This window comes from Merops nubicus, unplaced genomic scaffold (genome assembly GCF_000691845.1).
Source record: "Merops nubicus isolate BGI_N331 unplaced genomic scaffold, ASM69184v1 scaffold50997, whole genome shotgun sequence".
In the NCBI taxonomy this organism is placed as follows: Eukaryota; Metazoa; Chordata; class Aves; order Coraciiformes; family Meropidae; genus Merops; species Merops nubicus.
The window spans coordinates 1-15,031 of NW_008621981.1; the positions used below are offsets into that span (position 1 = coordinate 1).

At 47.9% G+C, this 15,031-nt stretch overlaps 1 protein-coding gene across 1 annotated transcript; it reads left to right on the top strand.

Moving 5' to 3' along the window:
* Positions 1-668: 668 nt before the first annotated feature.
* Positions 669-13,820, top strand: SRP72 (signal recognition particle 72kDa; the record flags this gene model as incomplete). The annotated part of the gene is made up of 18 exons (XM_008944618.1): positions 669-789; positions 2,579-2,702; positions 3,450-3,593; positions 4,350-4,461; positions 5,624-5,655; positions 6,146-6,270; positions 6,363-6,420; positions 6,621-6,752; positions 7,477-7,605; positions 8,104-8,176; positions 8,729-8,793; positions 9,775-9,870; positions 10,326-10,429; positions 11,028-11,105; positions 11,729-11,866; positions 12,113-12,150; positions 12,467-12,626; positions 13,573-13,820. Coding segments are annotated over 18 exons (1,904 nt in total), but the record flags the coding sequence as incomplete, so codon positions are not given.
* Positions 13,821-15,031: the final 1,211 nt, after the last annotated feature.

Genomic DNA, 15,031 nt, shown 5'->3' on the forward strand with positions numbered 1-15,031 from the left:
TGGGCGCTTGGGCCGCTGGGCTGGGAGGGAGAACGTGCTGGGGATTGAGAGTCCACATCTGGTTTGAGAGCTTGCGTCCAGACTGGGGTCGCAGTATAAGACACGTTATGGCCATAAGTTCTCTCTGCTGTGTGCAGGGAGCAGGGACTTGCCTGCTGTCCCAGTAGGTCTGACCGTTGGGATCGTGTGAAAAAAATCAAATACCAGAAACTATTGTTTTCTTGTAGTTCTCCCTCACTGTTTTCCACTGTCAGAAAGCATCACGGTGTAAAGTGGCTCCTTGTCTAGAGCCACAGGGCTCTTCTCTTTCCTTCCTGTGTATGCTTTACGTGGCACTTGGGTTTTGGCACTGTGTTCTCTGCCTGTAAGTGAGATGCCAGCAGAAGGCTTGTCCAGGTGTGTACAGGTCCTTTGGTGCAGCTCGTGTTAGCACAGTGGTCACGTTGGGGAAGTTCAGGATTGATACTGGATTCTTTTATGCTGACAGGACATAAAAGAACTATTTTGTGAACTGAGCCAAAGCAAAAGCCATGCCAGGACCCTTTCAGATTGACACGATTGCTCTCTGTGGTGGGTTTTTGCAGCTGTAACACCACACGGCCTTTACGGAGACGTGATGTGTCTGATAATGGGTTAGATGATGGCCCTGACACTGGTTTCTCCCCCAGTACTGCAGGTCAACAAAGATGATGTGACTGCACTCCAGTGTAAGATAGTGTGTCTCATCCACATTGGGAACTTCAAGGAAGCTCTCGGAGTAATCAACACCCACACTAAAGTGTTAACCAGGTGAGTTGTGCCTTACTGCACTCTACAAAATATGAAACCACAGGGCCTTGAGAAGCTGCTGCAGCTTCCGTGGAGGGGACCAATAAGCAGTAAATAAAGAGCAGGATGTGTTCAGAGCTGTTGGGATGGAACCTCTCAGTAAAACTTCAGTTTATTCCAGGTGTGAGAGATGGTCTGGATGAGTATGAGACAGTCTCATGTCTTGCTGTTGAAGGGATTGTCTCTAATGTAGTTTTTGGCCACCTTTATGATATGATTCTGCTTGGTGATGTAGTCAAGTGCTACAGCTGGCACAAGGCAGGAGGGCAGGTCTGACTTGGAGTGATGGGAGAAGCCCTTGCCAGCAGTAGTGAGCTGCTGGCTTTGCTTGGCTGTCTCATCATACTGCTCCTCAGGGTCCTTTTCTTGGTGAGCCTGAAGTACCACACCAGCTTTTGGAGTGGTGCAAACCCTTTGTGTGTGTTCTCAAAACCAAGACCTTGGAGACAACTGGTATTTAAGAACAAATCAAGATTCCCATTTGTGTCATTAAGCAGACTGTAATATTCTTTCTAATAAGGTGCTTTTTGTGCACCAACCGGGATGAAATTTGCTACCCAAGAGCTTCCTGGCAGCAAAATTCTTGTAGCTCAGATACTGCATAGAACTTGCCAGAAAAGTGTTTTGTAGCATCAGTGTAATGAAACATGCTCTCTTTTATGTTCACATTTGAATAGAACATAATTACCTTATACACAAATTCCTTCTTTCTTGGGACAGAGAAGGGGTTTAATTTAAGGCTTTTTAACTTGGTTTTTTAGTATATGGTAAGAAGGAGGAGTAATTTCTCTACATGCAACTGGCTTCAGAGATGTCCCTATAATTTCTTTAGCGTGGCTCTACTGTGTCTTTGTCTCTGTAACCTGCAGAGCAGGAAAAGTGGTGGTTCTTGCCCTGTCTTGAAGTTGTCCTGTCCTGCCCTGAAGCCCGGGGCTTTGCTTTAATTCTTAATGCCATTCATTTGGTTTTGGACTCCCTTAATACTCAGCTGCACTGAGATCAGTTTAAGTAGGCAAGGAAATAGCTGGCGATGAGTGGCACCAGTGAGGAACTAAAGAAAAGGCTGATTATTTTTCTTTTGGCTGAAGTGGTAACTGGCAGGGTAGGTGGAACGTGACCTTCAAGGCTCTGCTGGTTTGCTGCTGCTGCCCTGCTGGTGTGAGCTTGCTCTGAAGCCAGTTTGATGTTAATATCAGCAAACCCTTTTGCTTCAGTTTTACTGCGCTGATGTTTCAGAACAGGTTAGTTTTACTCTTGACTTAGTATCAGACTACAGGAATGACTGTGGTTTATACCATGCCCTTTCTCTCTCCAAGTCAACTGTGTTTGCAAGTTTGCAGTGTCAAGTCTTTTGCTGTAGTGATGTGCCTTCTCCTTAAGAGAACAGAATCATGCAATGGAGTTTGGAATTGTTTCACCTTTAAGCACTTGAGTTGTGTAATCAGTAGGAGGTGGGGGGCATTTGAAATGTGTCTGGAAATGCCAGAAAAAAGGAACCTCTTCTTTTAGGTGAGGTTTTAGTATTCCTTCTCTGGTGAGCACAAAGTAGGTTTAAGATATTTTCAGCACTCAACAGATACATAATTCAGTAATCTGGGATCATGTGCTCACCTCTGGTGTTTGGCTCTTTGGGAATGTAGCAGTCTGGGACTGACAGGGGTGCTTAAACAAGTGTGCTCAGGGGGGTGAATGCTTTTGAAAGAAGACCATAGTGTGTGCTGCCAGCTTATGTCTTGTCTTGTCCTTGCAGTGATGTTATTGCCTTTGAGAAGGCCTACTGTGAATACAGGTTGAATCGCATTGAAAATGCTCTCAAGACCATTCAGAGTGCCAGTCAGCAGACAGACAAACTGAAGGAGCTTTATGGACAAGTGGTAATTACAAGCCTTTCTTCTGTGTGGGAGTGTTGTGTGCTGGGTGTCTTGTCCCTCCGCTAATGCAGAACAAGTGTGGGGTCAGAATTTCCTTCTCTGTCTTGAAGGTCAGGACGGGTAGGATTCCCAACTGCTCCAGCTTCTGTGGAGCTTCCATCACCTGTTGCTGGAGGCAGAGTTGTCACCTTATTGCCACTGAACCAAAGCAATACTTCTGTGACTCCCTCTCCCTTCCTGCTTCTGGCCTGTTAGTAGCCATCTGGCTGGGGGGATGGAGGATGGAAGAGAGCTGATGAGATTTATCTGTGGCTGAGGCATCTGCTTGCATTAGATACCTGCCCAGCACACATCAGCTGTTAGGAATGAAGCTGAAAAGAAGTTGCATTTCTTCTCAGTTTTCTCCCTGATTGATCAGAACAGTTCTGTGAAGAATTGGCTGTCTTCTTTCAGCTGCATGAAAGACTGTTCATGTAGTCTCTCTCATAGAGAGGTGATCCAATATGGAAAAAGGCTGTTTGAGGACAAAACCATGTATACTGCTGCTTTTGAAGAAGCTGTTTTAGGAGCGAGAACTGTGCCACTTATGTGTTAGTCTCTAGTGTCATTGCTTGAGTCCTTGCAAATGTAATCCAGAGTTTGCCCTTGAAGGTTGATGCAAATGTCAGCAACATTGAGCTTAAAACGTAGAGTGCTGTCCTGGCAGACACAGGGGTTCTGTTCTGGAGGCTCATCCCTTCCCCTGCTCAGCTGTACAGGTTGGAGCGCTACGACGATTGTCTGGCCGCATACAGGGATCTGATCCGCAACTCCCAGGATGAGTATGAGGAAGAAAGGAAAACCAACCTCTCTGCTGTCGTGGCAGCACAAAGCATTTGGGAGAAGGTGGTGCCAGTAAGTAAGTGTGTGTGTAAGTGTTGAGAGCCAAGGGATACAGGATATGGAACCGCAGATCATTAACAAGATAGAAATGGGTTCCTGTCTCTTAGTGACTTAGGAATGTACTGAAGACCACCCAGTGGTTTCCCCTGTGTGGAGGAATAACCACTGTTACTGTTCAGGAGTTATACTTCATCTTTGATCTTAAGGAGATTGGTGTTAGTAGATGTCACAGCAGAGCAGGAGGTCTGTCTCTCTGAGCCTGCATTAGGTGGATCACCTGTGGTGACTAGTACTTTCCTTACCCTCTTCCCCAGGGTGAAGCTAACTGCCTGGATCACCCAGTTGTGCTTGAGAGTATTTTTGTTAATGAACAGTGTAGACTGGGATCTCATTTTTTTCAGAAATCTTTGTCCTTGGAGGTGGGCACAGCACATTCAGCTGTGCTGAATCACATTCAGCCCTGTGGATCCACTTTCTAGTTCCCTGGAGTCACAGTTCTTACCTGCCCTCTTCCAGCAGTCCCCAGGTTCAGGCTGGAGTTGCATTGCTGCCTCCTCAGTTGCCTCTGGCTTTGTTGTGTAGCGTGAGGGGAAAATCCTTTGTGCTGTGACTTACTTGCCAGGTGTGAGCCCTTTTCAAATTGTCTCTAAGTTTATTTTACAAGGCATAGTTGGAACGTACATGAAAACTATAGTTTGTGCTGGTTGCCTGTCAAACTCAACAGATGAGCTGGTGTTGATGCAGTGCCATGTTTGCTTCTCGTGCTAGGAGGATTTGGGCCTTCGAGAAGCTACCTACGAGCTGTGTTATAACAGTGCTTGTGCATTGATTGGGCAAGGGAAGCTGAACGAAGCCATGAAAAAACTACAGAAAGCAGAAGGTAAAAACATGGTGAGGCGAGAGGGAAGCTTTGTGTGATAAAACTAGTTACTTGCTCTCTATAGACATCCTTCATTGGACAGAAAGATTTTGAAAATTTAAACACTGACTAGTGACAGAGTTTGTTGTAAGTTTCCAGATGGTTGCAGACAGAACTGGTGTTTTTGTAGAAGTGTTCCTCTGCAGCTCTCATCCAGAGCCATGTGGTGTGTACCATCTCTTGGCTCTCTTACAGTCCCCTGATGGGTGTTTGGTGCCTTTGAGCAGTTTTGGAAGTAGACATGAGTATAATCTCTCCTCATAAGCATGAGATGTCTCATCTATTCTGACTCCTATTTTTGTTAGTTTATGTGTATCTACATAAACATACACTATAAAAAATAAAAATACTTTGTGGTCTGAATTAGGTATGAAATAAGTGTAAGCCAATAAATGAGCTGGTTTGTGATGAGGATTTTTTTTATATGAGGGGGAACTTCTTCCATTTTGTGTGTGTGCCTGAGGGGAGAGAGCTAGGAAGAATTAATTTCTTTCTGATCTAATTGCTCTTGGAGATAATTAGGTCAGTTCTGTCCTGATTTTGATGGTAGAATAGCAGCTCTCCCGAACAACGGATTTATTAGGCATGTGTTATTGTAGCCTGTGTGCTGTGATAGTCCTTGGGAGAGCAACACAAGTGAAGTTCTGGTGAACTATGTGAGAAAGTTAGCAAGTGACTGATATGTGTACTGAGAACTGGTGGAATTGTTGCCCTGTAAAGGGGGGTATAATCTGAGTATTGAATGCTCGCAGCGCTTAAAATGACTCCCAAGATGGCGAGCAGTGGCAACTGAGTGATCCCAACAGAAAAGATCAGGGGCTAGGTCTAAGGAAATTTGCTCAGAAGAGAAGATGAGTGTGTGATTCTGCTCTCAGAAGGTGGCTCTGGGAGGGACAGTATTTCCTGTGCATTTGGTATTTCTTCTGCATGATCTGGTCTGCTTCCTCACGCTCAGTCCCATCCCTCCTCACACTTAGTCCCATCCCTCCTCACACTTGTAGTCTGATGCTACAGGAGTTTCAGGGATACATGAAAAAAGTACATGTTCCCCCATGCTTCTGCATGATTTTTTTTTCCCCTAAAGCCTTCTGAATTATGATCTTTGATTTGTTTTTCCTTCTAGAGCTGTGCCGGCAGTCGCTGTCGGAAGACTCTGTAAGTTGTTGATGTTTTGGGAGGTGTTTGCTTTGCACCAGCACGAGGGAGGATGTTGCCCTAGAAGCGTGGCTAATGGTGCTGGCTGCAGTGCTCCTGGTACAGCTGTCCCTGCTGCTGCAGGCAGGATGGGTGCAGGTTGTCTGAAACCCCTGCTGTGGATGAGCACGCCGAGTGGGTGGTGGGAAATGGAGGAAATTTGTAATAATCGCTGTCGTTGGTTCAAGCAGAGGGGCAGATTCAGCACGCAGGTTAAGGGCATCTTCAGATTCTTGGGAGAGCAGGTGAAGCTTTCTTTTCTCCTCGTTTAACCCAGATAGGCTTGTATTTGTGCTGTGGCTGCAGCCTTCACCTGTAGTAGCTGGGGTGCTTTGCTTCTAATACTGCCCAAGAGAGCTTGTAGATGTTAGCCAGCAGAATGCTGAAGCCAGGGGAAAGAGAAGTGAGATGGCAGCTTTTTTTTTTCCTTTTTGTCTTGATTTTCCTTCAGGATGTGACAGAGGAAGACATTGAGGCTGAACTGGCCATTATTCATGGTCAGATGGCTTACATCATGCAACTGCAGGGTCGTACAGAAGATGCCCTACAGCTCTACAATCAAATAATCAAGTTGAAGTAAGGGCTTTTCTAAAACAAATGCTCTGTCTTCCATCTGTAGAGAGACCACTGTTTAATGACAGGGTGCTTTCTGCTTTTCTTGTCTGCAGGCCAACAGATGTAGGACTACTTGCTGTCATTGCAAATAACATCATCACAATTAACAAGGTATGGAAATTACTTTTCTGCTTTCAATGTGGCTCTTTCTGGTGCTTACTCAGCCTGCTTCTCTACTCCTGTGGAGAGGAGGGGAGTGGAATCAAGAGAGACTTTTTCCTAAACAGTAATTAAATTGCAGACCCAGAGACACCTCTTCTTTAAGGAACATCATAGTAAATTCTCCTCATGACGTGTTGTGATTTCCCCAGGACCAAAATGTCTTTGACTCAAAGAAAAAAGTGAAACTGACCAATGCAGAAGGTGTGGAGCATAAACTCTCCAAGAAGCAGCTCCAGGCGATTGAATTCAATAAAGCTTTGCTGGCCATGTACACTAACCAGGTAGGGGAAACTGATCTGCAGTGTCTTAGGGGAAACTGATCTGCAGTGTCTAACTACAGGTTTACTCTGCAGGAGTTTGACTAGGCAAAAATGGATATGCGGGGTAGGGGAAACTGATCTGCAGTGTCTAACTACAGGTTTACTCTGCAGGAGTTTGACTAGGCAAAAATGGATATGCAGGGGTAGGGGAAACTGATCTGCAGTGTCTAACTACAGGTTTACTCTGCAGGAGTTTGACTAGGCAAAAATGGATATGCAGGGGTAGGGGAAACTGATCTGCAGTATCTAACTACAGATTTACTCTGCAGGAGTTTGACTAGGCAAAAATGGATATGCAGGGGTAGGGGAAACTGATCTGCAGTATCTAACTACAGATTTACTCTGCAGGAGTTTGACTAGGCAAAAATGGATATGTGGCTGTTCTTTGTCAGAAGATAAGACCACTTGGTCTGACACATAAGTGAGGAGAAAAAGAAAATGCCTTAAAAGAGCAGCCAGGCAGCTGTGTACTGACTGGAGCGTTGCTGTAGGGAGGGTGGCGTGGAGATGACAGGAGCTGCGTGAGGGGTTCTTGGATGCACCAGAAGTGCTACTAAGGGAACTTTTTCTCCGTTCTGTGTGCTCATTTCCGAGAAGCCATCACTGGGATCTCAGCTGGGGTGGTAGGTGAGCCCTGTGTGAGGTGCTTGCAGAGGTTAGGTGAGTGTGTTCTCTCTCTCCTCAGGCGGAGCAGTGCCGCAAGCTGTCGGCGAGCCTGCAGGCGCAGAGCCCCGAGCACCTGCTGCCCGTGCTCATCCAGGCAGCCCAGCTGTGCCGCGAGAAGCAGCACGCCAAGGCCGTGGGGCTGCTGCAGGTGGGTTACGTGGAGCTGCCTCTGCCCAGGCTCCATCTGAACCTGTGCTTTGTGTCTTCTGCTGTTTTCCTTGGCTCGCTTTGTCTGGGGCGTCGCACTGGGCTTATTTGGGCCTGAACGATGCTGCTTTTAAAGGGAAGTAGTCCCCTGGCACCTCGTTTTTTTATGCTTAGGAAGCTGTCATAGACTTCTTGTTTTCTTGTTTTCATAGTAAGCGGTGGGCTCTGCTGTTCTGCTTACAAGCAGTTTGCAACAGCCTCCTTTTGGGAGGGAGTAAGTGGTCTAGGCTGGAAATCTGAGAGGGTGATGGGCCACGGGCATGCTTTAGGACCCTCCTCTGGTGCAGGCTTCAGCTTCCTATGCTGGAAGGTTTCCTTTGCTGGAAGGTTTCCTTTGGCTCCTGCCAGCTTGCTGTGCCTGAGCATGAGCGATGATTCACCAAACACAGCAGCCTGGTGCCCACACACACATTGAATTGTTCTTTCCTCTCACTCTCAGGACTTTGCAGACCAGCACCCTGCCAATGCAGCTGAGATCAAGCTGACGATGGCCCAGCTAAAAATTGCTCAAGGTATCCAAATGTCTGTCTTTCTTAGCAAGTATGATAATGTGATAATAATACAAGGAGTGAGGAAAAACAGGCTTTGGGGCAATCTTTGCTGCTGTCCCTGTTGTGACGGGTGCAGAGCAGAGACACTCTCAGTCAAGTATTCTGTATATACATGGCTGTGGCAGGATAATGCCTGTAGCTTGATGTCTGGATGTGCAGGCTGCACAGATCCCTGGCAGAGATGCTCACAGTCTTTGTTAGTAATGGGGCTAAATCTGTTCTGGGGCTGGAAAGCCTTGGGAGCAGAATGGAGCTCCCTTATGCTGCCATTGCTGTATACAGTCAGGCAGCACAGAGTCACTCCTGGGAGAGAAGAACGTGTTTGCAAAAGCTTGCTCCTGAACAGGATGTGGCAAGGACAGAAAGGTCCTTTCTACGGAGGCCTGTTCTTTATTCCTGGAGACAGGGGAGATATTCTGAGAAGGGAATTGTTTGTCTTTGGCTGGAAGTTCACAGCCAGGGTGAACTGTTACCATACCACTCAGAACATGTTCCTCTCTGTCTCTCTTCCAGGCAGTGTCACCAAAGCCTGCATGATCCTGAGGAGCATAGAAGAACTGCAGCACAAGCCTGGTATGGTAAGCAAAACTCAGTCTAAACTGTGAAGTTTTCCCCTGTAACACAGCTTTGTACCATCTGCTCTCTGTTGCCTCTTCCCTGTTTTTCACTTGACCTGACTGTCTTAAGGGAATTTGAGCCCATCTTCCTTGTCTTGGACAAAGGTGGGATTGTAACTTTTGTCAGGAGGCCTGACCTTGGCTGAAGAAGTTACTCTGCCTGTCAGCAGAGATGCTCTCTGCCTATGTTCCCACTCTCCTGTTATCCCTCAGACCTCCATGTTGCCTGGATTTAGTTGCCTAACATGACTGGAGCAGCTGCTTCCCTGGTAGGTACTGTTGGGAAGTTTCTGAAGCAGCCTTGGGACACCTTGAGGCATTAGGGAGAAAGTGCTGTATGTTCCCTCCCCACATCACCCTGGTCTGCATGCATCTGGCATGTGGAGAAGCCTGATGACCTGGGAAATGCTCAGTGTCCAGTGTGAGCAGCTTGAGCCATGGCTGACAGTTGTAGGTCTGTTCCAGTTGCAAGTGTGAATGGCAAAAGCCATTTATGGTGGCAGCCAGTGACACCAGCTCCTTGCTCCATGTCACCTGTAGTTGTGACTGGGTTGTAGACAAACAGGTGATGCCTGTATCATCTCTTCAGTGCTGATTTCTTTTTTCAAGGCTCTTGGGATAGAGAATGAAGGAAGAAAAAGGGGTTCTAATGAAACTGTGTCTAGTGGCAAGCAAAGAAAGGGCAAAGACAAGGTTCTCTCTGTGAATGCAGTCTGAAGCTTGTACTGTAGGAGAAGGATCAGTGGGGGCATTTCTTTGGAAGGGACCTGGGTGGGAAGGTCTCACATGGCCATCCTGCCTGTAACCACAGCTGGTTTTCAGACACAGAGCAGAAGGCTCACATGGACTCTGCTTCTAGCAAATCCTGTAATTTAGCTGCTGACTCTGGCTCTAGACAGCTTGTGTGAAGATCTGACATGAGCTGCTCTTGAATGTTTGCAGGTATCTGCGTTGGTGACAATGTACAGTCATGAAGAGGACATTGACAGTGCAATCGAGGTCTTCACACAGGCTATCCAATGGTATCAGCAATTCCAGGCAAGTCAGACCAGAGGAGCTCACGTGCAAGGATTTGTCTTGGTCTTTTCTTGATAGTCCAACTCAGCTTTTCCTGTTGCTGCCCAGCTTCAGCAGCTTATCTGCTCGGGGTTTTGGAGAGCTGTGAGCTCCTGTTTTGCGAGCGCTCGTTTCATCACTGTTTCATTGGTGTGGGTGGGTTGCAAACAGAGAGCAGCAGCTCCTGTTAGGAGAGTGGTGGCAGTGGGTGCCCAAATGCAGCAGCTGGGCCTTCTCCCTGGTTAGAAGGTGCTGTGCAGCAGCAAGCTGCCTGTCCCATGCAGTTCTACCTTGCATCCCAGAGTGCAGAAGTTCTGCGTGGCAGGGTGCTCACTCCGTTCTCCTTGGCCAGGTCTCAGGCATTAAAGCCAGCTAAAGTGGGGCTCCATGCTGTGATCTACTAATTAGGAACTAATTATGGCTGCTGTGTCTTTCAGCCAAAGTCTCCCATCCATTTGTCACTGATAAGGGAAGCTGCCAACTTCAAACTAAAGCATGGCAGGAAGAAGGAAGCCATCAGTGACTTGGAGGAGCTCTGGAAGTGAGTTGGGTGTTTGCTGAACAGGAGGTCTCTACCCAGAGGTCTCTGCAAGCTGTCTGGTGCCTGGCAGTGTCTGTCAATGTTGGTTGACTGACAGGTGTCCTTTAGAGTTCCTTTTGCACAGGGGCTCCAATGCAAAGCCATATTTTGGACAGGGGCAATAATTAATTTCATTTATAGCTGCTGTTTACTTGAAAACCTGGCTGACTTGTCCCAGAGGCCTATTGACTGTGGTAGAAGTTACTTTGGGGACTGGGTTGCATCGTTTTTTCTAGTGCTGCATAAACCATGGATGTCTTTGGGGTTTTTTATGCATTTATTGGGACTGTAGAGGGGGCTATTAACTTCCTTTGCTTCTGGCACCTGGGGAATTTTCATCTTTTCATTGCCTGCTTCACAGTACTGTGATGTCTGCACCTCCCCTTGTCCACACCAGTGATGACTGGTGGTGTGCTCTGGAGGGGCCCACAGACTGATAGGCCTGTCCCCACAGATAGCAGCTGTGCTGCAGCAGCAAGCACTGCATGGTGAATACCAGTCTGTGGGATGAATGTGTACCTTCCTAACTTGGTATTTTTCTTTGTTTCCCCCTGCAAAGGCAAAACCCAAAAGACGTGCATACTCTGGCACAGCTCATCTCTGCCTACTCCCTGGTGGACCCTGAAAAAGCTAAAGTGTATCCTTTTGATGGTGGTATCAGAGCAAAGAAAGAGGCAATTGGGCATTGTTCTCTTGGATTTCAGCTGCGTGGGGAATTCAATCCCACCCTCACATGAAGAAGGGCATGGAACTTCTCCAGAACAGCTACATATCCAGGTCAGATTGTCTGGAGTGACATCCCTGCCCTAGTTGGTTTTATTACTGCAGAATCCCAGGACCCTTTTGTATTCAGCCTTCTTCTCTCTGAGAACTGATAACTTTAAGATTAGGTGAAAGCAAAAAATAGGAGCTGTTGGAATCTTAAACCTGTGGTAGTAATGCAAGAATGTGCCCAATAAAATGTGGCTGATCTCTCACTGACCCAAAATATCAGATTCACATACTGCATTTGCCACCTTGAGCAGCTTTCAGAGAAGCTGCTGCTTCTGTTCCCATGTCAAAGGGGAAAAATGAAGCAGATGGTGATTAAGCAGCTCATCCCAGCTTGTGTAGAAAGCTGGTGAGAGAGCCAGAACTAACCTCATAGGCCTCTCTGGTGTCTGCGTTCCTGAAAGGCCAAATTTGTTCAAGCTGAAGTTGCCTGTTGCTATCTGGACAAGCATGGTGTTTGGTTTGCATCCCTGAACTTTCCCCTTGCAGTCTTAGCAAACACTTGCCTTCCTCGGACACCCTGTCCCTGAAAGTAGATGTTGATGCACTGGAGAACTCCCATGGAGCAACCTATGTTCGGAAGAAAGCTGGGAAGGTCACTGGAGACAGCCAGCAGAAGGAGCAAGGGTAAAAGTGGGCTGTGGTAGCTCTGGTGCTGTCATTCCTTGGGGCAGCACGAGAACCACGCGGGGTGAGGTTGGGGCATTGCTGTAGAAGGCAGGCTGGTGGAAGGGAAGCCTGGTTTAACTGCAAGGAGCTTAAAATAGCAGCAGACCAAGTTCTGAGAGATGTGGCAATGGTTTGGCTTCTTGCAGAGGTAGTTTTTAGTTGACTTCCCAGCTGTGTCACAGCAACTGTTTCCCTTCTTTTCAGACAAGGGGATGTGAAGAAGAAGAAGAAGAAAAAGAAGGGTGAGTTGCATTTCCTATCTGTTGACGTGGCAGCGCTCCAGAGAGTTTGCCAGATTGTTTTGTCAAACAGGCAGCCTTCAGCTCCCCAGGAGCTGGAACTTGTGCTGGGACTGGGTTCCTGTGAACCCAGACCTTCATGATAGCTTGTTTGGGTGGGGCATCTTCATACAGAACTAAGAGCAACAACCTGATAGGATGATGCGGGTTGCTGGGCTCTTTGTTCTTCCTGGCTACTGACATCTCCTGTGGATTCCTCAGTGACACCTGTCTAGTGCGTTGACCCCAGTCTCATTTCCTGGCACTGGATGTTCTGCAGGAAAACTGCCTAAGAACTATGACCCCAAAGTGACTCCTGACCCAGAGCGGTGGCTTCCCATGCGAGAGCGCTCCTACTACCGTGGTCGGAAGAAGGGCAAGAAGAAGGATCAGGTTGGCAAGGGGACTCAGGGTTCAACCACAGCTGGCTCCTCAGAACTGTAAGTACCTGTTCTGCAGAGCTTGATGTGGGGAGTCACTCCTGGGTGCCTGGGAGGGCTGGCTTTGTGCTGCCTTTCTGTAGCTCTGTCACCATGCCCACCGTGGGTAGCACAAACGAAGCTGTACTTTGCCACGTGAACCTTCTACCAGCTGCCCTTCCCAAAAATTTCTAGGTTGTTGAAAAACAAAATGATATGATAGGCACGCTTAAAGGTGCCAAGAAATAAAATTCCTATAGTCTTTTAATGTGCTTTCCTTGGCTTTGACAATGAAATGGATTTTGAGCTATTAGCTGTCAAGTGTTTCAGCAGCTGGAGAACCGTTAGCCATGATTTGGGAAAACACTCTACTTCCTTCTAAGCTGGCACTGATTATCTGAGCTGGCATCAGGGTTTACCATTGTGTATGAGGCCTGACAGCAAGATGGTAACTTACTAGCATCTGAGAGAAGGAAGTACTTCTAAAATAATAGCAATGCAGGGAATTGCCAGTGCTGTCTGATCATTTCTCTTTACACTGCTGTCTCACAAGCATGAAAAGCCTTTTGTGGCACCATTGGCTTGAGCAGCGTTTGCAAGAAGAGCTGGCACAAAGATGCCTTTGTCCTTAGGGAGAAAGATGTTGGGTTCACACCACTTAAGCGTGGGGACCTGAAAGGCCTCTCATGTGGCATGAGCTGCCACTTGTGTATTCAAGTTAGCCTTGCTTTTGTTGTTGGGGTCTCAGACCATCAGCAAACATCAGTTAGAAGGTGACTGCCAGCCCTTGGAGCCATGTTCCTGTCATCCATCAGCCCTTCTGTTTATGCTGAAGGTTATTTAGGGTCTCCTTACTGCCTTATGGGGCAGCTGCTGCTTTTTGCTGTCAGCTTCACACAGTGGTGCCACATCTCACAGGTGGCTGTGAACCCACGTGGTGTCTCTTTCTCTCTCATCTTCCCTGCAGGGATGCCAGCAGGACTGCCAGCAGCCCACCTACCTCCCCTCGGCCCGGCAGCGCTGCGGCTGTATCTGCCACAAGCAACGTCATCCCTCCCAGGCACCAAAAACCCGCCGGTGCCCCGGCCACCAAGAAGAAACAGCAGCAGAAGAAGAAGAAAGGGGCTAAAGGAGGGTGGTAAAAAGCAGGCTGTGTAACCTCCCTCCCTCAGTAGGTGATGCTGGTTGCAGAATAAAGGGCGAAAGCAAGTGCTGGCAAAAGACTCTTGGCTTCTGGATGTCTGTCCTGTTTGTCAGCGGTCTGGGGGGAGAGGGGCTGGTCCAGGCACCATGGTGCCCCACTGTCCTCACGTTTGCCCCCACTGTGACTTCAGGTTTTGCCATCAAATCAAATGCAGCCCCTAAGAAGAAATCTCTCCATGTTGCCAAACGTTTAAAAGATGTGGAATAATCAAGAACTTCTTGAAATGTAGATTTGTTTATCCTGCTTGTTCCTCAAGGCCTTTAGTAGATCTCTCTGACAATGTCTCTCACTATGTGTGATGCAAGCACTGTCTTCTGTGTCTCATCCCAGTCAGTCGTTGACTACCAAGCAGGCACAGGCATAAAGGGTCTTGCAAGCAGCAAGTGGGCTGCATTATGCAGGAGAAAACCTACAGGGGGAGGACAAGGCTGTTGGGAGAAAGCGTGGCAGAGTGTGTGGCAGGTGACTCAGTTGTCCCTTTTTCTGCAAGCCAGCTGCTGCCTTCTAGTGGGCTTGGCAAAACAAGAATGAGCTAAAATAAAGTGGTTGGTTGTGGTGGTGGGCTGTGTTGGAGAGGCTTGCACTTCTTAAGTGAAAGTGAGATGGAAGATGTCTTAGTGTCCCACAGGATAACCTTGAAACTGGTCTCATCTGAATGTGGCAAAAAGCATTTTTCCATACATGGACTTTCAATGGGTGGAAACGACACCTTGGGGAGAGCTGTCAGATGTCAGCCAAAAGGCAAAGACTTCTGTCTCTGAAGGAATTCAGAGGGCAGGAGAGGAAGGGAGCGAGGGAAGAGAAAAAACTTAGAGTCCACGTGGTCTGCTAAGTAGAATGCAGGCTTATTGCCTTCACTGTACACCGGAGGCATCAGGGGAAGGGGCTGAACGCCTGTTTTGCTCTGAGGGAGAAGGAGGAAGAGCAGAACCTAGAGAAAACAGCTTTGTGAACAGCTGACCGGGTCTCTTGCTGCCCAGCAAGTACAGAATGGGAAGGATTCTTGTATACGGGCGTTGCGCCTCCTCCCAGCCAGCAGCTGGCTGACTGAAGGAGCGGGAGCACCGTCCTGCACCCGTGCGGTTGCTGGGGCTTGCAGAGGAGATCATGGAGGAGAGAGGATGCAACTCAGTTCTCCAGGCATTTTCTGCGCTCACAGCTGGCTGAAGCTCTGGCTAGCTGGAAGCGCAGCCTCCTGGCACTCGCTGGAGCCCTGAGCACG